The sequence below is a fragment of the Trichoderma ghanense genome, assembly GCF_004382785.1.
Source record: "Trichoderma ghanense strain CCMA-1212 chromosome Unknown scaffold_0, whole genome shotgun sequence".
NCBI classification, from domain to species: Eukaryota; Fungi; Ascomycota; class Sordariomycetes; order Hypocreales; family Hypocreaceae; genus Trichoderma; species Trichoderma ghanense.
In genome coordinates, this window is record NW_027395663.1 from 2,076,207 (window position 1) to 2,097,568 (window position 21,362).

The 21,362-nt window shown below is 55.9% G+C and overlaps 7 protein-coding genes across 7 annotated transcripts; 4 read left to right on the forward strand and 3 right to left on the reverse strand.

Annotated features, from left to right (window-relative positions):
* Positions 1-296: 296 nt before the first annotated feature.
* Positions 297-2,566, reverse strand: CCMA1212_000707 (Transcription activator of gluconeogenesis; the record flags this gene model as incomplete). Its single annotated transcript, XM_073698166.1, has 3 exons — positions 297-347; positions 401-2,160; positions 2,344-2,566. The coding sequence occupies 3 exons, from the start codon at positions 2,564-2,566 to the stop codon at positions 297-299; spliced, it is 2,034 nt and encodes a 677-aa protein (XP_073563960.1).
* Positions 2,567-3,693: 1,127 nt separating this feature from the next.
* CCMA1212_000708 (uncharacterized protein) lies at positions 3,694-3,918 on the forward strand (the record flags this gene model as incomplete). Its single annotated transcript, XM_073698167.1, has 1 exon — positions 3,694-3,918. One exon carries the CDS (start codon positions 3,694-3,696, stop codon positions 3,916-3,918), a length of 225 nt encoding a protein of 74 aa, XP_073563626.1.
* Positions 3,919-7,141: 3,223 nt separating this feature from the next.
* CCMA1212_000709 (putative drug/proton antiporter YHK8) lies at positions 7,142-9,624 on the reverse strand (the record flags this gene model as incomplete). Its single annotated transcript, XM_073698168.1, has 6 exons — positions 7,142-7,302; positions 7,396-7,465; positions 7,563-7,599; positions 7,917-8,445; positions 8,529-9,031; positions 9,263-9,624. 6 exons carry the CDS (start codon positions 9,622-9,624, stop codon positions 7,142-7,144), a joined length of 1,662 nt encoding a protein of 553 aa, XP_073563963.1.
* Positions 9,625-11,337: 1,713 nt separating this feature from the next.
* CCMA1212_000710 (putative glucan 1,3-beta-glucosidase D) lies at positions 11,338-13,692 on the reverse strand (the record flags this gene model as incomplete). The annotated part of the gene is made up of 2 exons (XM_073698169.1): positions 11,338-12,908; positions 12,969-13,692. 2 exons carry the CDS (start codon positions 13,690-13,692, stop codon positions 11,338-11,340), a joined length of 2,295 nt encoding a protein of 764 aa, XP_073563305.1.
* A 1,288-nt stretch (positions 13,693-14,980) lies between these two features.
* Positions 14,981-16,273, forward strand: CCMA1212_000711 (2-oxoisovalerate dehydrogenase subunit beta; the record flags this gene model as incomplete). Its single annotated transcript, XM_073698170.1, has 2 exons — positions 14,981-16,175; positions 16,236-16,273. 2 exons carry the CDS (start codon positions 14,981-14,983, stop codon positions 16,271-16,273), a joined length of 1,233 nt encoding a protein of 410 aa, XP_073563306.1.
* Positions 16,274-16,878: 605 nt separating this feature from the next.
* On the forward strand, positions 16,879-18,110 carry CCMA1212_000712 (uncharacterized protein; the record flags this gene model as incomplete). Its single annotated transcript, XM_073698171.1, has 7 exons — positions 16,879-16,932; positions 17,001-17,019; positions 17,119-17,234; positions 17,296-17,367; positions 17,447-17,499; positions 17,570-17,707; positions 17,762-18,110. The coding sequence occupies 7 exons, from the start codon at positions 16,879-16,881 to the stop codon at positions 18,108-18,110; spliced, it is 801 nt and encodes a 266-aa protein (XP_073563307.1).
* A 2,023-nt stretch (positions 18,111-20,133) lies between these two features.
* CCMA1212_000713 (uncharacterized protein) lies at positions 20,134-20,773 on the forward strand (the record flags this gene model as incomplete). Its single annotated transcript, XM_073698172.1, has 3 exons — positions 20,134-20,246; positions 20,392-20,518; positions 20,603-20,773. 3 exons carry the CDS (start codon positions 20,134-20,136, stop codon positions 20,771-20,773), a joined length of 411 nt encoding a protein of 136 aa, XP_073563308.1.
* Positions 20,774-21,362: the final 589 nt, after the last annotated feature.

Consider the following 21,362-nt stretch of genomic DNA (forward strand, 5'->3'; position numbering starts at 1 on the left):
CAAACACACCCAGTGATAACCATGCCCAGCCCAAGAAGATGCCCTGGGTCTTCCATGAAGTAGAACAGAGAAACAAAAGACAGCAAGTCCTAATCTAGGCTCCAGCCCCCCAGCCTACAGGTTTTTTGAGCTTTCACAGTAATGAAAACGTATCAGGCATAATCTCGTCCAATTCCTAGCAAAACGTTGATCGACCAAGGAATCCAAGATACGAACGGATGGAAAAAAAAGACCAGCACCTAATATGCAAAACAGACAACGTATAAAGTGAGTACCCATCAGGGCGACCACAGTCATCATACAGCGAGCTGATGAGGCTCCTGGTTGGGGTGATACCGTGGTAAGAACTGCACAGTCAATTAGCATACCGATCATCTTCGTCCGGGGAGGAAAAGCTCACGTTGATGATAATCATCATGGGAATGTCAAACACATCCCGCTTAATCGTCCAGCAGTACGTGCAGTCCACTTTGCCATCCTTTTCGATGCGCGAGATGCCGTGCTCGCTGTCAATCATGGTGACGCGATTGCTCAGGATGCCCGTCCGAGGGTGCCTCTGGGGCCCCAGCATCTCCTTTGCTTCCAGCATCTCCTGCGTCCGGTACTTGATCAGCCGGCCGCTGCGCTGCACCTTGCCTCGGCTGTCCTCAAACGCAAGTTGCGCAAAGTCGCGGTAGAATTCCACCAGGCTGTCGTCATCCAGCAACTCGCCCAAGAAGACGGGCTGCGGTCGCGCGCCGCTATTGCTGCTGCTGCTGTTGTTGTTGCCATTGTTGTTGTTGTTGTTGTTGTTGCTGCTGCCATGTGTTGACTGTTGCTTAGCGGCGGCTGGCGTTACGTGGCCCGATGACGATAGGCTGTCGCCGTCGTCGGTGCCCTCGTCTGACGATCGGAGATGGATGTTGCGATTGGGAGCCTTGCCCAGGAGCACCTCCTTGGGCCAACCCGTCAACGCCGCAAACTCCTTGTTCACGGCCGCCACCTCTCCGGACCGCCGACATACAATCGTCGGCGCGCAGCAGTGCTGCAGAAAGTCGTCAAACTCGACGAGCGTCCGCTGGAAGCACTTTTCCATGAAGATGAGGTCCTCGCGCGTCAAGTCCTTGGTGCACGAGATGAACGAGGGCCGAATCTCGCCCAGCGACTGGGCAATCTTCCACAGCTTGGTCAGCGGCAGCCGGTTGCGTAGGACAGATATCATGTTGTGGAAGCCGGCGACATAGGGATACGGCTCCTTGACGCTGGCGTAAATGGATGCAGAGTCCCGCTGCCTCTTGCCAAGAATCGATTGCAGCATCTTGTCCTGCTTCGGCTTGAGGCGCGAGCCCCCAGACATGTTCTGCAGGCCACTGAATCCCGTGCCCGGGTTGGGAGAGCCATCCATGATGGCCTGCGGGCTCGCAGTCGCGTCCGTACTGGGACTGGCCAGGCTGTTCGGGCCGGCGGCAATGGCAAATGCGTGGGGGAGGCCGTGCTGAAGGTTCCCCTGAGTGTAGATGTTGGAGCCGAGATCAACGCCAGCATAGTCGCCCATCATGTTGGCGTCATAGGATCCGTTGCTGCTCCCAAACAAGGCCGCATAGCTCGCCTCTGTCTTTGGCGTTTGCGAGATGGAGTTTTCTCGCGGCGGCGTCTCGGCGCCAAGGCCCATCTTGTTGAGAATACCAAACTCCCAGCCGGCATATTGGCTGCCAAAGTTGAGGCCCTCGAGGTCAAAGTTGTAGAGCGCAGGGTTGCTGGGGTCGAATAGGGCATTGAAGTCCATGGTGTTTCCCGACAGCATGCCGCCCATATGGGCCTGGCCCGCGGCGGAGACTCCATGGAAGGATGGCGAAATGGGCGACGCCTGAGGGTTGAGATGAAGGGTGTCGGGGATGGCGACTGGTGGCTGGCTGACGTTTGGATAGATTGGGAACGACGGGTTGCCCTGGGACAGAAAGCTATCACCCGATGCCGTCGTCAGAACGTTGTCAGAGTGGATGGAATCGTGGCGTTGCCCGTTGGCCTTTGCGGAAGGGGGAGGGCTGAAGTTGGGGCCGAGGACAGGTCGGAGAGCTTCTGGGGGAGCATCGTGAAGATATTTGGCCTTTTTGCGTACGCCGTCTTGACAGGCATCAGCAAGACCACGCTTGATACATCTCTTACATGGTCTCTCGTCTCCTGTATCAGCCAAAAGTTAGTCTGAGCAAGTTCATGACGTTGAAAGCCGATGTGATTCAGAAGGAAGCCGAGACCCAATGGGACCCTTGGAGTTGATATCGCTGGCACAAGGCCAAGCTGGGTAAGATGGGTTCATGGGGGGGAGTAAGGATAAGAATATTCCTCTTCTTCGAGTAGACGTACCGCAGGTTAAGTGTGCCCTCTGGCAAGCGAAGCATGCTCTCCTAGCCTTTTTCCGCCTCGGTCTCAGAGGATCTTTCGGATCATACTTCTTCTTATCGCCATTGGCGGCCATTGGATCGGCCATTCTCTCGTCTTCGCCTTTTGCTAGCGTCTCCGAGTCTTCTTCGTTCTCGGACACGGGGTCTGAGACGTCTGCCCCGTTGTCCTCCATGTCTTGGGGCATCTTGCCGGGTCTTTATACAATGACAAGCCCTCTCCTTGGCGCATACACAGCAGACCAAGGTACCTCGAGACGGCGCTCCTGCAGCGTGTTGCTCCTTTTGCGAATCAGGGCGGCGATGGCGGGCTCCGTTCCCAGAAGTCTCGTCTGGCCCAATCCATCCAACTTTTGCGCTGATCAACCACACCAAGGCACGGCTTTCGTGGCACGAGCGAGCAAGGGCCGGACCGTTACACGGCCGTGACCTTTTTTTTTTGATTTGGGGATGTGCGATTAACACAAAGAGCGATCCACAGTGGCTTGAAGCGTGCCAGGGATAATACGCAACTGGCAAGACGCAGGTGGACGAATGACAGGGAGCTGAGTCGAGCCGGGCTGGGCTGGGCTGAAGCTGAACAGGCGCAGCGGCAGCGGCAGGGCAAAAGCAGAGCAGAGCCTAGACGGCGGCTGCGTATGTACGTGATATGCGCGGTACGTTGTATGTATGAGACAATCTTGCGCTGACCGGTCGCGGAAGGGAGGATCCGTGTGTGGGCTCCCCAGGGGGGGGGGGGGGGGGTCTGCTCGGGCGGGAAGCCGAGGAGCGACAGGCAGGGCCAACGCCAGAACCGTCGGGGTCGGCCAGCTTCGTATTCTCAAGAGCGGTTCGACGCGGTCCCCAAGCCCAGTGGGCGCTCGTGGTTCGTGGAGAGCGCAGGCGCACGCAGGAGGGCGGTCGGTCGTGTGACAAGGCGGCAAGAATTCAATAGAGCGACGGCACCGGTGGCATGGAGGCCAGTGAATTCCAGCGCGGAAGCGCAGCCGGGCAGGATCTCTGTGCCCTTCTCGGATAACGGGGGGGGTGTGATCGATCGGCCCAGGTTCGAGAGACAAGATGTGTGACGCCGCGTCTGCGCAGAGACTGGGGGAGGGTTGGGCGATGGGAGCAGGAGGGGGGAGCCCCAAAAAGAGAGCAAGAAGCAGAGTAGCAGAGCAAGCTCGGCAGAGCGAGGCGCAGATTTCTGAAGCAGCTATCCGTTACCCATACGCTTGGCCGCGCCCACCATTGGGGGTTGAGCGATGCGCTGCCCAGGACCAGGCGGGAGGCGACACGGCGCTCGGGATGTCAGGCCCGAGGAGTGGAAGCTGTGATGAGGGCGCGCAGCAACGAGGCATGCGAGGCAGCACGGCTTCTCTGGGCTGGGGATGACGCCGGCCCGGAGCAGAGCGATGACGGCGACCTCGGCGCTGACGCTGGCAGCCCTTTGCGTGGCAGATGCGCCCCTTTTCCCGCTGGCGGCAATGCGATCCGGGTGCTGCTGGCGACGGCAAAGCGACCGTCTGGTGGACGAGCGAGAAGGCCCGTGGTGAGGTGACGGGAGAAGAACGAGGCGCAAGGGGGGTGTCGGATTCCGCAGACGACGTGCTTAGTCGTTGAGTTGAGCTCAAGTCAGAAGAAAAAAAAAATTGCGGCGATGCGAGAGGCTCTTCGCAAATCGCAGCAGCGGGCACCGGTGGGCGCCAGGGCGGCCGCGCAGCGCTGGCAGACGCGCTGGAGCCCGCTGGAGCCCGCTAGCATCTCAGCGCCTCTCTAGTGGGCTGGGCCGCTGGGGATCCCCCCCCCCAAAGCCCCCGTAGGCCGACCCCAGCGGGCTGCGGGGTTTTTGCGCCAGCCTTGACCCGAACTGGGCCGGTGGCTTAGTTTGGCAAATCAGCTGGACGCTGACTGGCCGCGGCCAGACGGTTAGCGGGCGAGTGCGGTGCGAGTCGCCGGTACCTGTCAGAGGGCGCATGTGCGAGTGCGCGCGGGCGAACCAGGTACCGGCTGCTGGCTGAGACTCTATTACCTGATGGCGAGCAGTTGCACGAGGCGAGCAGCCAACAATAGCATCCGCCAGATCACAATGAATTGAAAGGGACTGGACCGTTGGCAGCAGAGACAATCTCAGCCGGTGTCGCGTGCGTGGCTGTCTGTCATGTTAGCACAGAAGGTACAAGCAAAAACAAGTACAAGGTTCGAGGATCAAGAGGCTGCAGATGCTGATTCGCCAGGGGCTGCAGGCATGAAGCTGGACCGGACCGGGTTGTTTCTGGCATCAAATCAATGATCCTTCACGGTTCATCTATTTCGACTCTCTTAGGAGACTAGCATTGTGTACGGTACGGTACGAGTATCAATGTATATCCCTGCCGCGGCTTGGTACAACTGCTTGTCGCACCAACACCGGAGAGCAACAAGCTCGCAAGCTCACTTGCAAGCAGCATCCCAGTTCATCGCCACGACACAACATAAACCACAAGTAGCCCTCACCCTCTCAACAACACATCATCATCATCATCATCATCAAGAAAGGACAAATCCAAGGTTCCTCCCCCTAGTCCGTCTAGTGCCAACCACGCCGCCATTCTGGGGTTCGCGGGTGGGTGCGGCTAAGTCCAAAGGCACCAATCCAGGATCGCGAGCATGGGGTTGTGTGTCATTCTTTGCGTCTGCTTTTGCTTTTTGCAGGTTCGTCGCTGCATGTGTCAATGGGCGGAGAGGAGGCCGGGGCAACGGGAGAATTTTTTTCACCTTTTGATCGAGGACTCGGTTTCATCAGATGGAAATTTCCGCCCAACGGCCGAAGGCAGTTTGCACAGGTGACATGAGCTGTTGGCTTGCACTCACCAGATCTACTATCACAGTACGGCAGCTCAAGTATGTAGGTAGAGCTCATATATAAATGAAGAGAGTGCACAAGAGACTGCAAAGTCAATGACAGCCTCTCCAGCTTCCACGCAAGATGCCGCAACCTCCCCTCCCCCTTTCAACCCCAGTCCCATCAGCGATAACCGAGTTCCGACGGCCGATACCCTCCGAGTTGAGCTTCCCAGCCGTAGCTTGCGAGAGGATGCTTTTTATACATCTATATACATCATGAACTCCTCCTTTCCAATACAAATTGCACAGTTGCTCCTCTACTACAAAGATTTAAAGTAGACTTGTTCAACGGTAAAGGCAACGCCTCCTCATTGCTTGGTAACCACACGGGTCCATCCCTGTATCTCTCGTATAATTCCAGCTCTCCCCATTCGTCCCTCTGTCAAGTATTCTCCTCCTACACACATAGTACACATATGCAAGCCATTCACCCATATGTCTCAAAAGACTACAACACCAACCAACCATCATACATTGTACCCTCAACAACAAGACCCAAGAAAACCCCCCAGGATAATCCCCGTTCTTCCCCTCCATCTCACATACCACGGCATTTCCATGAACTGAATCGCGCATTTCATTCCTCGTGCTCCCGTAGAACAAACACATCCAGCCAGCCTCCTCCCCCCCGGTATTACACCTGCCTACGTACATGTAAGTGCAGGTATCACACACAAGGCAACAATCCCGCATGCAGGTTCCAGAGCCGCTGCAACCCTTCCCCCCCAAAAGGAAAATGCATGCCAGAATCACGCACACAGCGGAACCCTGTCTGATGCTTGTCTTGTCTTGTCTGGACTGGCCTTTTCTTGTTTTGCTCTCTCGTCTTACATTCATGCATCTTGCAAGCCCTTGCGCATCACGCGAGCCGACGGCCATTGGTTGCTCCATCTCAGCTCGCATCCTGCCGTGTCCAATGCGGCTGTCAAATCAGGGAGGTCGGAGACCGGGGCTCAAGTTCAACAATGCTGGGCAAAGCAGCAGGCACTGTGTCATTTATCAACCACAGCAGTACGTAGGAAGTGTTGATGGTTGACCGTACATGTATTCAGGTTCATATCCAAGGTCCTTCTTCTTCTCATTACCCAGACTCAACTTTTGCCTCCTCGTCGTACCTGTAAATCCCTTCCATGTCCACCTTGCAAAACATGAAATGAAAAAAATGCCCGGTTTCGCCCCAGCCATCCCAGTCTTGGCCACCTCTTTTCTCCGCAAGCCACACGAAGCCTCAGCCTGCACCAGACACCCCAAATCCACACAATCAACTCTCTCTCTATGTCTGTGTGTCTTGGCGAGTCTCATCCTCTTCTCTCTCCCTCGTCATGCTAAATAAACCCCCTTGCATCCCCAGCTGACGCGTGCTCACACTCTCTTCTCAAAGCCATGTACATGCAAAAGAGACGCTCATGCAGACGCCCGCAACTCACATCCCTGTTCACAGGCGAATCGATTCTTCTTGCTCGACGGCTGATCCTCACCGGTGTGATATACTGCCCCATTACTCTGAATAGTCTCATTGTCTATGCATATGTAGTCGTACTTGTCGTCATGTCCCCTCTCTCATACTCGCAGCCTCGGCATCGAGCCGAGACCTGGTGTCTTATCCGACAGTCCATGGTTCAAAACTGAAATAACCCCCGACAGGGCAATCCTTGTTCTCTCTGGTCTCTCTTTTCTTCCTTTTCTTGTCTTGTCTCTTGCGCCAAAAGCAAAAAAACAGAAACACAATGAATATCCCAAAAGAATCCCATGTCGTTATTAGTATTACCCTCCCATACAGTTAATGCCCATCGTGTACACCCTCCCCCCCCCGGTATCACACACAAGGCAACAANCTATTCCTTCTCCCCCCTCAGCTCAAGAGGAGACACGTACCTCCAGCAACAGCCAAAGGTATCCTAAGACTTGGCATATCGGCTCTTCCTCCTAATCTTCTTGCCGTATCTGAAGAAGAGGTAAGGGAACGGCACCATGGCCAAGGTCAGGAATGCCAACAGCGACGACGCCCACTGGAAGCCGAGCGTATTGTACATTTGTGTGCCGAACAGAGGAAACACAGCTGCAAAAGGCCCCCGGGCACGTTAGCATCAAACTCCACAGCTCTTGCGCGCAGGTTTGCAAAGCTCAAGGGAGGGGGAGGCGGCTGGCGTACCTGCGAACGAACAGCGCACAAAGGCATTGGCGGCGAGGGCGCTGGCGGCATACATGGGATAGGCGTCCACCTGCAAAGCAAAGCCCATCAGTCAGTCCGGTGTCCAATATGGGGCTGAGAAACACACCCAGCACAAAAGGGAACATCCTGCGGCTCAGAGGGCTTACCAGAAACGTAAAGATGCCGGAGAATACGAGCAGGTTGCTGCAAGAATGTCCACACGGTCAGCCGCTGAATCAACGTCCAATGAGGAGGGTTGCTATTTTGGAAGGGAGACGACAACATGCAGGCATTACTGCCAGTCCCGCCGCCACCGAGAGGAAGTAGAGTAGCATGAACAAGGATGAAAGGGTGGGAAGAGGAGGGGGAAACAAAGCAAGGGACAAAGAGGAGGAAGAGCAGGATGTTTAGAGAGGAGGAGGGCGAATCAGGGGGTGCCGTTGACGAAGCATAAAATCCCACTATTCACAACCCTGCGTCACCGTGGCTGAAAGGCACATGCAGCATGAAGATAGACTCACCCCATTCCAAACAAGCCCGATCCAATGATGGGCACGATCCAGGGCACAGACGAGTACGTCGTCCACGCAAACATGAAGAGGCCAGCGGGCACGAGGACGGACCCCGCGATGGCCGACGGCAGCCGGAACTCGGGCTCGCTGGCGCCCGGGACGCCCGTCGCGCGCTCCAGCCTGGCCATGAGGCGGAGGCGGATGCGGTGCCAGACCGGGTCCGTCAGTATGGCGACGACCATGCCGACGCCGATACCCAGGAAGGTCAGGCCGATCTGCCACAGCTTGAAGCCGTGGTTGGTCGAGAAGACGAGGGGGAAGGCGCCGAAGAAGAGGTAGAGGATGCCGAGCAGGATGGCGCAGAAGAGGCACAGCAGCAGGCACATGGGCTCGAAGGCGAGCAGCTGGAAGGGCCGCTGCAGGGAGACGAGGATGGCCCGGGTGACGGTCTTGGTCGACTTTTCCGAGGGGGCCATCCACCGGTCGTCGCCCGTGTCCTTGCGCAGCTTGCGGGCCTTGTTCCTGAGCAGGATGGGGTCTTTTTTCGTCACGGGTTCCAGTCAGCTGCTTGGTGTACTTGAGAACAGGAGATGCAGATGATGAGAGAGAGGGGAAACTTACGGTACGTCTCGGGCACGAGGAGGACAATGGCCACCCACATGGCGCCGGCCCAGATGAGCAGCACGTAGTACGTCCACCGCCAGTCCGTAAAGTAGTTGATGAAGCCGCCCAGCAGAGGCCCGATGCTGGGCCCGATGAAGGGCGCGATGCTGAAGACGGCCATGGGCAGCTGCAGCTCGTGCCTGGCAAACAGGTCACCCGTCGTGCCGCCCGAGACGGTCAGAAAGGCGCTGCCCGCCAGCCCGTCGAAGAAGCGGGCGACGATCATGGTGGCCATGCCGCGCGCCACGGCCGAAGGCACCAGCCAGATGACATACATGGTCCACGACACCAGGTAGACGGGCCGCCGGCCGTAGAACTCGCTCAGGGGGCTCAGCAGCATGGGGCCGAAGGCGATGCCCAGGACGAACGTCGACAGGCCCAGGTCGGAGATTTCGCGCGCGTTGTGGAACTCGGCCTCCATCTGCGTGTAAGTCGACGTGTAGATGGAACTGGCGCATGTTCTGGATGAGGACTCATGTCAGCAAACTGCATGAATGAGCAACTGATGCCATGAGGTGAGTGAGACTACGGCTAACGTCGTTGAGAGACAACCAGCAAGCTCATGTTAGGACACTTGATGTCTTGCAAGTGGCAACTGTCTTGTCTCTCTTCCACATCTCTTTCACTCTCTCAAACAACCGAACCCACCGAGCAACGAACATGGGATCAAATCCAGAGCCAAAGCCACTTACACTGTGAAACTGCCCACCGCACAAATCAGCACAATCAGCCACTTTCTCGCCTTGCTGAAGCTCCGAGGACACAGCGGATCGGCATCGCCGCCATCCCACCCGACCTCGTACGGATCCTTCTCCGGCTGCCGCCCGGCCTCCGCAGCGCCGTCATCATCCCGCTCGTCCTCGACGCCGTAGCCGTTCTGCGACCGCGTCCGGCGCAGGTCATTCCTCGTCGAGCTCCGCGTCGACGGCGTCATCCCCAGCCGCGCGTCTTCCTCTCCGTCGTCGCCCCCTTCGCTGGGGTTGTTGAGCTCCTTTTCGCGGTCCGCCATGTCGGGCGCCAGTGTCGATGTCGTCTCCGTGTCTGTTGCCGTCATTGGCGTGTGTCAATGTGTGTGTGTGCGGTTCAATTGCCTCGAGATGGGAGATGAGGGCTGTGTTCATTAGATGAGGGTATATGAAGGACTTCTAGTGAAAGCCAGGTGATGGCAGTGATGAGCAGGGTGTAGTAGTTCCGGGGGCCAAGGCCTATATAGCAGGTCCAGCAGCGGGTGTCCAGAGACGCTATGCAGGCATTACCAAACGCCAACCAGGAGGTGACGTGACGGTGAAGCGTCCAGAAGGTTATCAATGAAAAGCCTCGCCCGCGAATCTGTGCCCGAGCTTCGTTCCCGTAAGATCCAGGTGAAGTTGAAAGAGCTTCTTCGTGCCGAAACCCACTTCGGAGATAGGTAATAAGATTGGGAAGCAAAGTGAGAAAAGAGACCCTGACAGGCGACAAGACACGAAGTCGAGATGCCAATGGTTTACCAATCACCAGCTAATAATAATCCCTCCGAGCAAAGCATCAGCCCTGGCTGCCCTGATTCCGCATCGTCGGTGGATACCCTGGCAGCCCGGAGAGAGCACGTAAAGGCGAAGAGCGAGATACTAATAGCAGGACCAGACCAGAAACAACATTCAAAAGAAAAGAAAAGGCCAGAGAAAAAAAGAACAAGGTCGATGATTCAACGAGTTTCCGGCCCGCTATACCGTAGTAACTGCCGACACGCGCCCTAATCAGGTTACCAATATGCCCGGTCGCTTTCTTAGTTCCCTGCAGCGCTCGGCGGGAATAAATGCCCCAATGGGAAACGGCATCGTCCTCGTTGCGTGTGTTCTGCCGAGCCTCTTATTCGTTCATTGTCGGTTCACGATGATGCCATTCCGTCCCAGGGTTCTCTTTGTAAGCTCATACTGTCTACTGAGTCGGCATAAATTCCCTCCTTGTTACGCCCGTCTATAGACATTCAAGAGGAGATCCTGTGTCGGCCTCCAGAATTCCCATCAACAATCATTTTGATGCTTCAGTCCCCTAATCTTCGGCTTTTCGACCAACAAAGACATTGTTCCATCGTTGCCACGTGCATCAAAGACAACCAGGGTCTGATGTGACATCAACCACTCCATACACCGACACCGTGATCCAGATCCAAAACATCCAAAACAAGCATAAACGGGACAAGGAACCCCCTCAAGTCAACAGAAACGATAAAATCCCCCTGGACCACATCTTCTCACGAGCCTCGTCATTACAGAAATTCATTACAAACCGAGCCTCGATCCACGCCCTTCGGCACTCCGAGTCACCAGCAGGCGGACGCCAAAAGACCGAAAGCGGGCGGGTATTGCGGGTGCTGCGGATATAATCAGTTCGGAGGGGTCAAGCGAACATGAATGCAACGCCCTTCCCGGCTCATCGGTGACAAGCCTTGTATGTGCTCTCCTGATTGGAGCTCGTATAAAAGAACAACTGCCAAGACGGGCACCATCGTTACATTGTGGATAGGTAGCCAGGGCCTCGTCGGCTGCGTCATCTGTGCCATCATCTCCATCCCCTTCTCCATGATCAGACATCACCGTTTATCAACATCGATACAAACGCCTTCAGCAAAGAAGCAAAGAAAAGAAAGACCTCAACGCCACCATCAAGCACATCGTACATTATATACACCCAAACAGGCACTCTATAAACACCAAAAGCAACAGGGTATTGTTCAAACAAGCCGCACCCTCCTCCCTCGTCTCCGCCTCCTCATGCAAAGGCCACCTCAGTAATACTCTGGCAATCCCTCCTCCGCAAAATCCGGCACCTCCACGTCGCAGTTGAAGTCCCTGTCGTACGCCTTCTCCGGCAACACGCCCGCCTGCATCCCGGCCTGGTAGCTCCACTGCGGCGAGCTCTCCGTCTTCCACGTCCAGTACCACCACCCGAGCCCCTTCTCGAAGCTGTACATCTGCGCCTCGGCAAACATGGACAGGAACTTCTTGTACTCGGCGCTCCACTTGCTCGGGTCCGCGTTGGCCTGGGCGCACGAGCACTGGCTGTTCTTGGTCGGGCAGCCCGGCGACAGCACCGCCGTGCTCGCGTTGCCCGTGAGCGTGCCCTCCCACCGGCTGCCCTGGCCGACGTTGGTCACGTACTGCGCGCAGTCCGTGTCCGCCTGCGACCACTCGGCGAACTGCGTCGGCCCGTAGCCCGTGCTCGTGTTCTGGCTCTGCTCCGCCTGCTGCGTCCACCCGGCGCACGCGTACTGCACCTTCTTCTGGTGCGTGAAGTCGATCTGGTTGACGTTGAAGATGACGTACTGGTGCACGTCCAGCACCAGCCCGTCGTAGCCCTGCATCAGGCCCTGCCAGTTGTTCAGGCCCATGAAGCCGTCGCCGAAGATGACCAGCCCCTTGTAGCCGTTCTTGCGCACCAGCTTGAACGCCGTCTCCGTCCAGTTGATCACCTTGGCGTGGTCGAGATACGTCATCTTGGGCTCGTTGGCCAGCCCGTAGTGCGTGATGATGTTCTGGTACCGATCCTGGGAGAAGAACTGCGAGAGGCTGTCGTGAATGTCCAGAGATCGCTGCGCGTTGAGGTCTCCGTTGGTGCCGTTGAGCCAGTTGATCTGGCCCTGTCTACCGCTGTGGTTCCAGCCGTTCTGGCTCCCCGGCAAGCCGTGCAGGTCCAGGTTGACTCGCAGGCCGTATTTCCTGGCCCATTCGATGCCGCGGAGGAGGTATCGCCACGATGTCCGGTAGATGTACTGGTCGCCGTCGTATACTTTGACGGCCCAGTAGGAAAAGGGGATTCGAACATGGTCCAGGCCCGCGTCGGCAATGTCCTTGAAGGTGCTCTCGTCGACAAATGTGTTGTAATGGTTCTCGATCGTCTCCGCCGCCTTGGACCCGAGATGCGCGCAAAGAGTCCATTCGTCCACGATTCCTGCACTCAGGGGGTAGTTGAAGAGAGACGGCGTGATGAAGGGCTCGATGGACAGCCACCCTCCCAGGTTGACACCCCTCGCAGGCTTCTTTGTGTAATCTCCCCAGGGCTTGTTCAGCGGAGGCACATTGTCGTTTGCCTGGGCAGAGTCGTCCCAGTCCGAGTAGAGGCCCATGACGGGCAGGCCGCCCACCATCTCGTCGGTAAAGGTCGTGTTGAAGTCCTCCGTGCTCGCCCAGGTCGTAGGGTCCAGATAGGTGTTGATCCATTTCATCGGCACGTCGCTGTTGCTGGCGGAAGACGATGGACTATCGCCGCTGCCGCCAGACTTCTTCTTCTTTGAACCCACAACCGCCGCCACGATGATGATGATGAGGAGTATCAGAGCGCAAATGCCGCCAATGATCCCTGCCCACCGGGGTTAGTTTTTCGGTGACATCTGGGACTCGTCATTAGAGCACCACCTACACTTCTTTCTCCCAGACATCTTGGTCTTCTTCTTCTTTTCCGGCTGGCTGTACAGATCCTCCTTTCTCAGGCTGTCGTAGCTGTCGTCGCGAGCATGGCCGAACCCGAACCCCCATCCCCTCGTCCTCCCTTCCTCCATCGCCGCCCCGCTGACGACCCTCGACTTCTTCTGCTTGCTCGGCTTGCGGTACTTTTTGGGCACGATGCTCGGCTCCGCCTCCGGGTCGGGACTCGGTGATCTCTCGCGCACTCGTATCCTCTCGGGTCCTGGATGTCGCTGCTCCCGCTCCCGCTCCCGCTCCCGCTCCTGCTCTCGTCGCCGCTCTCGCTCCTTTTCGCGCCTCTGATGCCTCTCAGCCCGCTCTCTTTCTCTCTCCTCGTGTCCCGTCGTCCGCTCCCGCTCCCGTCTCCTCCGCTCGCGTTCGGCCTGCCTCTGTTGTTTGACATAATCCTTGTTCAGCTGCGCCAGCGCCCCTGCAGACAGCGACTGCGATTGCGACCGGCTCCGTCTGTCGGGCCTCCCTTCGTCGGCGCTGCTGGCGCCTCTCCGCGTCCGGGACTCCTGCTTCCGCGATCTGTCTCTCTCCCTATCTCCTTCTCTGTCCCTGTCCCGTGTCCTCTCTCTGTCTCTTTCCCTGTCTCGTGTTCTCTCTCGGTCTCGTCTGGATGATTCGCCTCGCGCGCTGCGGTGGCGATGCGCACGCGGGATATCGGTGTCGCTCATCGTTGTTTTCGCGACAAAGCTGGCTGGCTCGCTAGTACATGAAATACAGGACGCATCAACTGGGAAGACGCATCGAATTCTATAACTCTTAACGCTGCAAAATGAAGCAAGAAAGCATCAGATACGCCAAAAACATCTTTAAAAAAAAATGATTCAAACTGCGCCTCAAGGTAGTATGTACAATGCGTCAAAACATTACGTGCGGCCCGTTTAAGCGATTTACACGTCATTAAGATGCGCTCGAGGCGCTTTTGCAAGGTTTCTGAATTATCGTTGGCTGGGCAACGAGCGCCAAAATCGGAGACTCGGCCGGAAGGCGGCACCACGCACGAAGCCGTGTTCCGGAGCAATGATACTAGAGGATGTGAAGATTTGCGTATCAATGGTGTTGCAATTGGATCCTTTGCTACTGGTAATCGCTTGGCATACCCGATTTCAACTCAGGTCCTAATGAGAGATGATGCAGCACACCCTTTCTCATACAACGATATGTGTTGATGTACGAGTATGTACATGTACGCTATTGCAGAGTCCGGATTGTTTGAAGCCGCTGAAGTCTTGGCACAGCATGGGATACGAAAGGCTCAGACGAATCAGGAATCTCCATTATGCGCCCCCTCAGGCATAATAGGGGTTTGCTCACTTCGTCCAGTATCAGCTGGGGTTTCTCAGTAAGGTACCTCTTTATCATTCCGACTCTTCCTCTCCTATAGGAGAATCTTTGCCATTCGTGAATTGGTAAAGGTTTGAAGAAGTGATGCCGAGGTACATGTAATTTTCATCTCATCTGCCCCAACTGCAAAGTTCGTGCATGTCTCTCTTACGTCTCCGCGTCAGGCCTCAATGCCCCCAATCAGTGGTTGCCAACCAAGTGAGAGCCCGTCGCCCACACATGAGGAGACCAGTCCCTCCGAGACACCTTACATACAAAGCTGCGCACATACCTTACGGGGTCCCCTTGTCCCAGCTCGGATCGTGGAGGAACAATGCAGATGGCTCGGCAGATTACCTAAGGCTGCGCCAAACTAAGTTCTCCAGACCAGACTAGGTAACCATCAGCTTTACTACCCCATGCTTTTTCCCCCTTAGCTTCCAATTCTGCCGGCTGCCAGCCCCGCGACAGGCCGCAGCAAGCCGAGCACCATCGCCCTCCGTCTAAACCGACGACGACCGATGGGAAGTGCTTGCGTCTCAGCAATCACAATGTCTTTTGGCCCGTGTCTCTTTGTTCTTGTCTGATTCTCCATCCCTAATCCTCATTCTCACCAGAACCAGCAGCCCAGCAGCCATGAAGCGTCAGGCGGTTCGTCACCTAAGGGGAGCGCTGGCGCACCCCCGAGCTCCTCGATCAGCATCAGCGTCAGCGTCAGCCTCCGCCTCTGCGTCGCTCAACTTGGCACGATGCTATTCCACACATCCCCCGAATGCGAGGCTGAACCTGCCCATTGACTACTCGACAACGCCTCTCCTGGCTCACACCTCCGCCATTGCCAAGCGGAACACAGAGATCCCCGCCGATGTCCTCCAGGGCGCCACCAAGAAGATGAACCTCTTCCAGGCCATCAACGACGCCCTCAACATCGCCCTGTCCGAGGACGAGACGGTGTCCGTCTTTGGCGAGGACGTGGCCTTTGGCGGTGTCTTTCGCTGCACCATGAAGCTCGCAGAGACGCACGGATCTGACCGAGTCTTCAACACGCCGCTGACGGAACAGGGCATCCTGGGTTTCGCCATTGGTATGGCCGTCGAGGGCATGCGGCCTGTTGCCGAGATCCAGTTCGCCGACTACGTCTTTCCGGCTTTTGATCAGATCGTCAACGAGGCGGCAAAGAAGCGCTACTACGAGGGTGCCAACAACCGGAGTGCGGGAGGCATGACGGTTCGCATGCCCTGCGGAACCGTCGGTCACGGCGCCTTGTACCACTCCCAATCCCCCGAGGCCTTGTTCACGCACGTTCCTGGAATGCGAGTCGTCATGCCTCGGTCGCCCTTGCAAGCCAAGGGACTGTTGCTGGCGGCCATCCGAAGCAACGACCCCGTCATCTTCATGGAGCCCAAGATTCTGTACCGAGCTGCCGTGGAGGAGGTCCCCGTGGCACCGTATGAGCTTCCGTTGTCCAAGGCGGAGGTCCTAAAAGAGGGCAAGGACGTGACCATCATCTCATACGGCCAGCCGCTGTACAACTGCATGGCGGCAATCAAGCAGGCGGAGGAGGATCTGGGCATCTCCGTCGAACTGATTGACCTGCGCACCATCTACCCGTGGGACAAGAAGACGGTGTTTGAAAGCGTGCAGAAGACAGGAAGAGTTCTGGTCGTCCACGAATCCATGGTGAACGCGGGCGTCGGTGCCGAGGTTGCTGCCGCCATCCAGGAAAACGCAGCTACTTTCAACAGGCTCGAGGCTCCTGTAGCCCGTGTTGCCGGATGGAGCATTCACAACGCGCTGATATTTGAAAAGTTTCACGTTCCGGATGTTGCAAGTGAGTACCCCGTTCCGCCGTTGCGGCGATCCTGGCTTGGTGGCTGACCTGTGTGTCTAGGAATCTACGACAGCATTAAGAAGACAGTTCAGTACTGATGAAGGGAGCGAATAGCGTGTGATTTCATGTACAAATGATTGCCCCAGGTAGACTGTTTTCTAGCCCAGGTGTGAATAATAGAGAACAACTGCGGTACTAGGTATGTTATGATTTTATCAATATTAGATGTGTCATAGCTGAAGGCTCAATGATGCCCAAGATGTCTTCTCTCTCAGTTCAAGTTGCGTCACCGAGATATTACCTAGTATTGGCGATGCGGGCGTTGAGCTAGTTCAAAGACCACTAGTCATCAATGCCCCATTTGTCACACTTGAGAGAGATTCCGCTGCCGAGTGTAATATCCCGTGCTCTGATGTTTGTTTCGATGAAGAGTTATATCGAGGTTGATAATAGGGTACGCTTGACAATGTGGAGGGCCTCGCTCCGACCGCGTACCCCGCTAGCGATCCGATGGAGAGCCACCTCAAACCTGCCCCTCGTGTCGATGCCCCGCCCAAAGCTGCTTCATCTCCTAATCCACAGCCCCTAAGGTCCCGTCACCCGTATGCGGTGAATACGTCAAAGCTTCACCCCCCCAAAAGAAGCTGTCCGGTTCCTACTTGTCCATTTCCCTCCCAAGCCAGAGAGAAATCCAACATACACAATGTCGCACATCGAGACCATTTCCTCCTTTGTCAAGGGAGCTCCTCCGGGCGAGGTGAGCTGCGCTTCCTCACTGCCTCGCGCGTCATCATCTGGCAAAAGCTAACTTCTAACCTTGGATAGCTCGCAGATGTCGTTGCCGGTACAGTTACCAGCCCAGACTCGATCGAGAATACGATTTTCTCGAAAAAAAAAAAAAAAAAACTTCGAAAGGACATCCATTAACACGCGGAATTTGCAGACATCAAGGCCCTGACGGCCTCCGAGCCCAACGTCGTCGAGGAGCTGGCCCCGGCCTTTGAGAAGTACAACGAGGAGCAGTTCATCACACTCAAGCTGCCGGGAAGCAGCCAGCCGGTGCGACACACGGACGAAGAATGCGTATGAGCGAAGGAAAACTGGCTGACTGGTTGAAAAGGTCTTGATTAGTCCACACAACTCGCTGGGCGGCGGACGGTACTACGATGTCGAGAGCTCCTCGAGCTTCGAGGTGGACCACCTTTCTCAGGCACGTCGAATGAACAAGCAGCTATGATTGGCATGGCGATGGGGGCTAACTGCGGCTGCAGAAAGCGAGCGCGGTGCAGAGCTACGTCCTGGAGGGAGCACAAACGGACCTGGTGTGAGTGGCCTAGCGGTGGAAGCATCGTCGAGCGTTGGCAGCGTGGCCATGCCGGCTAACGTGGCGGCAGTAAATCAACACTCAAGAGCCTGGGGGCCTACGTCAAGGAGCACTTCCCCAACGCCGCCCTTGGCGCGTACCCCGTCGAGTCCGATTCAAAGGTTGCCATTGTCATTGTCGCAAACAAATACAGCCCCAACAACTTCTGGTACGGCCACTCTCGCTGAATACGAGTTACACTGCAGAGACTCACATGTTGTAGGAACGGCCGATGGAGATCGGTCTACACCTTCGACCCCAGCTCCGGAAACCTCGAGGGCCAGATCATGGTCGACGTACACTACTACGAAGACGGCAACGTGCGACTGCTCACCAACAAGGCCGTCTCCGCATCCATCCCCTCGGGCACCGGCGCCGGAATCGTCAAGGAGATTGCATCGACGGAGAAGAAGTACCAGGAGGACCTCAACAAGAGCTTCGTCAGCCTGAGCGAGGGCGCCTTCAAGGGCCTGCGGCGACAGCTGCCGGTGACGAGGCAGAAGATTGAGTGGGAGCGAGTGACGGGCTACCGTCTGGGACAGGACATTGGAGGCGGCAGCTCGAAGCGATGATTTTAGCGAACGGATTTTCAAATTTTTGTTTCTTGGCCATTTGGGAAGATATCATGGCTTTGAAGGCGAACGAACATTGTTCTAGCTTCTGATGGATTTTATAGACTTGCGGATGAAGTATGAAGCACAGCTGACGGATGACTGCGCCCACCCTTGTCGAGAATTGTCAACCCCCCCGAGAGGAATTAATATCCCGAGCCTGGTGCTGCGGAATATTCTGCTTTGGGAATCGCCATCTGACTGCATAGAATGCGCCTAATGACTGGGTTGACACAGAACGGCTGTGTCGTAAGAACTTGTTGAATGGAGCTGTCGAGGCAGATTAAGATGGGCTTGATGCGGATGCTACCTCTTACTCTCACAATGATAGAACCCTGATTTGAGGAACTGACACGGCGACATGCAGCTCTGGCTGGCTGGCAGTATCCGTGACAAGCATGGCTAGAATCGGACATCTTGCATCCAGCCTCGAAGGAACAAGTCCATGGATTTTCCGAGATGACGCGGGGCTGAGGCAAGGAGGGACAAGACATCATGTATACCAAAGCAAAGGGTCAGGGTGTTCTCTCAGCTTGGACGATGCATTGACATGGCATGGCAAATGCCATGGAATTGAGCAACTTCCGAGGCTCGGAATCGGGAAATGGACAAGGCAATATGTACACCTATGTAAATAAAAGCCACCAAAGAAGTCGGTCTGAAAGAGGCTCTAGCAACATCCCGTGGTCAAGTCCCGTCTGTTGGAGAAAGCGGCGGGCGGGAGAGAGGGGAAGATCCTAGCGGAACAGGGCTAAAAAGACGAAGCCTGGGTCCCTTGGTTTTCTGGAGCTAAAAATTGATCGTGCGCGAGGCCAATTGATGGAGGGATTGCATGTGTCTGCCGCTTATCGAAAACCAAGCTCATGATAGCGGTTCTGTATGCATCAAGATGCGGGTTGACCTGATGCCTGGTTCAGATACTGAGTAACGAGTAAAAGTGCAATGCATGCAGGCGGCATATGTTACGGTTACTTTCTGCTCGCTCACTTGGTGGTTTCCGAGCCCGATGTCTCCTGAAGCAAAGCAGAGAGGAGAAACCCTGACTCAAACCGAGATCTGGCGAGGCGACCCGTGGCGATCAAGATGACCCAGGATCTTGTAACGACCAGGCCAGGCAAATGTCAAATCACAATACAGAGCCCTTTTACTCTTGCGACTTTTATCAAAGACGGGAGACAGGCTAGTGAATCATGATGACTGCAATTGTCATACCAAAACATGCTAAGAATCCTCCCGAGCCTGCGTGGAATGCGCGGAGTATTACCCAAGTTACCGTATTACCACTTGTCTTCCAACCACGTCCGTGGGATATCAGCGAATGCTACCACACCCATGGCCAAAGTTCCCGATTTTTCGACTTGTTGTTGTTCCTGGTCCGCTGACTGCTGCTGACATCTGAGCTCTTGCAGGATTTCCGTAAATGAGATCGAATCAGATGCGCGGGAATCGCTCTAGAAGGAGTCGGAATCCGGGACATGTAGACGAGCATACGTTGGTTGAGAGATTGTAGACAGCATCCTTATTTGGAGAGGAACCAGGCTGGAGGTCTGGAGCATCTTGTCGCCAGAACAGCGCCACCTCGCAGCGAATCAGAGCCGCCCGGGCGGTAATTTTACAGCGGCTGATTGGCGCCTCCTGTCCCCTGCGGGCCCGCCGGAATTGGGGGCCCTTGCTGGACGGGGCCGCTAAAACCATGGACGACCATCCGCTAAAGTCGAGCCGAACAAGAACAAGCTGAGCCAAAACGGCCATTAAAGCGATTTGGTCGTACTCGCATTCAAGTTCTCTCCCTCCTCTCTCTTTTCCCACCCCATCAATTTTTTTGACCGACTTTGCCCATCCATCGTCCCGTCTTTTGCTCGCCAATCCTTTCTCTCTCTTCGCTTCGCTTCTCTTCTCTCCCTTCCTTTCCTTCCACGGAACACTAGACGGCTTTTATTTCCTCTCTTGCTTGCGTTAAAGCCCCCCCCTCAATTCGCCCGCCATGTCTGCGCAGTACTCTTACCAGGATGTTGCCGAGCACAACACCAAGAAGGACCTCTTCCTCGTGATCCACGACAAGGTCTACGACTGCACCAAGTTTGTCGACGAGCACCCGTGCGTTGTACCTCTGCAATTGCCCGGACCTCCGGTGCAGCGATCCACGGCCTTGTCCTCCTTTGTCCCGCTCGAGGAGGGGAAGGGCTGCGCGCTTGCCCGGAAGTGACATGTTTCCTTTTCGCTAACACCCTTTTCAATTTAGTGGTGGTGAGGAGGTGATGCTCGACGTCGCCGGCCAGGATGCCACTGAGGCTTTCGAGGATGTCGGCCACAGCGACGAGGCCCGCGAGTCTCTTGTCCCGCTGCTCGTCGGCGAGCTGAAGCGCCAGGTATGCATTATGCGCCCCCGTCACGGCTCTTGGCGACACGTTTGCCTCCTCTACTTGTCTTTTACTGACAACCGACTCTTCCAGCCTGGCGACCCTGTTCCCAAGACCACCACCAGCAGCTCTCCTTCCGTCAGCTCCTCCACCACCGGCGGCGGCTTTGGCATCTACAGCGTTGTCGCCCTGGGCGGTCTCATCGCCTACTTCGCCTACCAGTACCTCCAGGCCAAGGAGGCCAACCAGGCCCAGGCCGCCTAAGCGCGATCTACCCATGGTAATCCAACAATAACATATTCTACGGTTTTAAAACGAGGCGAAAAAGGAGGGCCCTGCCGGGACTTTCATTCCAGCGCGCAACTTGGTCATAAGAGGGACCGTATGGCTGCGCCTCGCCGGAGAGGAGAGTTGGTGTCTTGTCGGTGCCACTTTGCGAGCATACGATTCACACCGGGAGCCGGCTCTGGGATATTTTTTTTTTTTTTTTTTGATAAGCGTGACAGTATAGATGGCGTGGTGTCTTGAAATTTGGGGCACCTCGACAACATGGGAGCCATGTTACAGGAACGAGACTAGATGATGCCTTTGAACGGACATATACAGGGCTAGATATCTATGATAATCAATTTTCTTTTTTTTTTGTTGACACATTGCGCAGGCGGAATTGGTGTGAATTGGAGTTGAGAAAGGGGTGAGGAATCGTATCAATGCAGATACAATAGCGTTGCGTACAGACGCGAGTCTCAATGGCAGCTGAATCCCCAAACGCGATCAATGGCAGTTGTCTGGATTCACGCCGGTCCGAGTTTCTGCTTGCGTGGCATTCTCAACACTTTTGGCTCCGATAAGG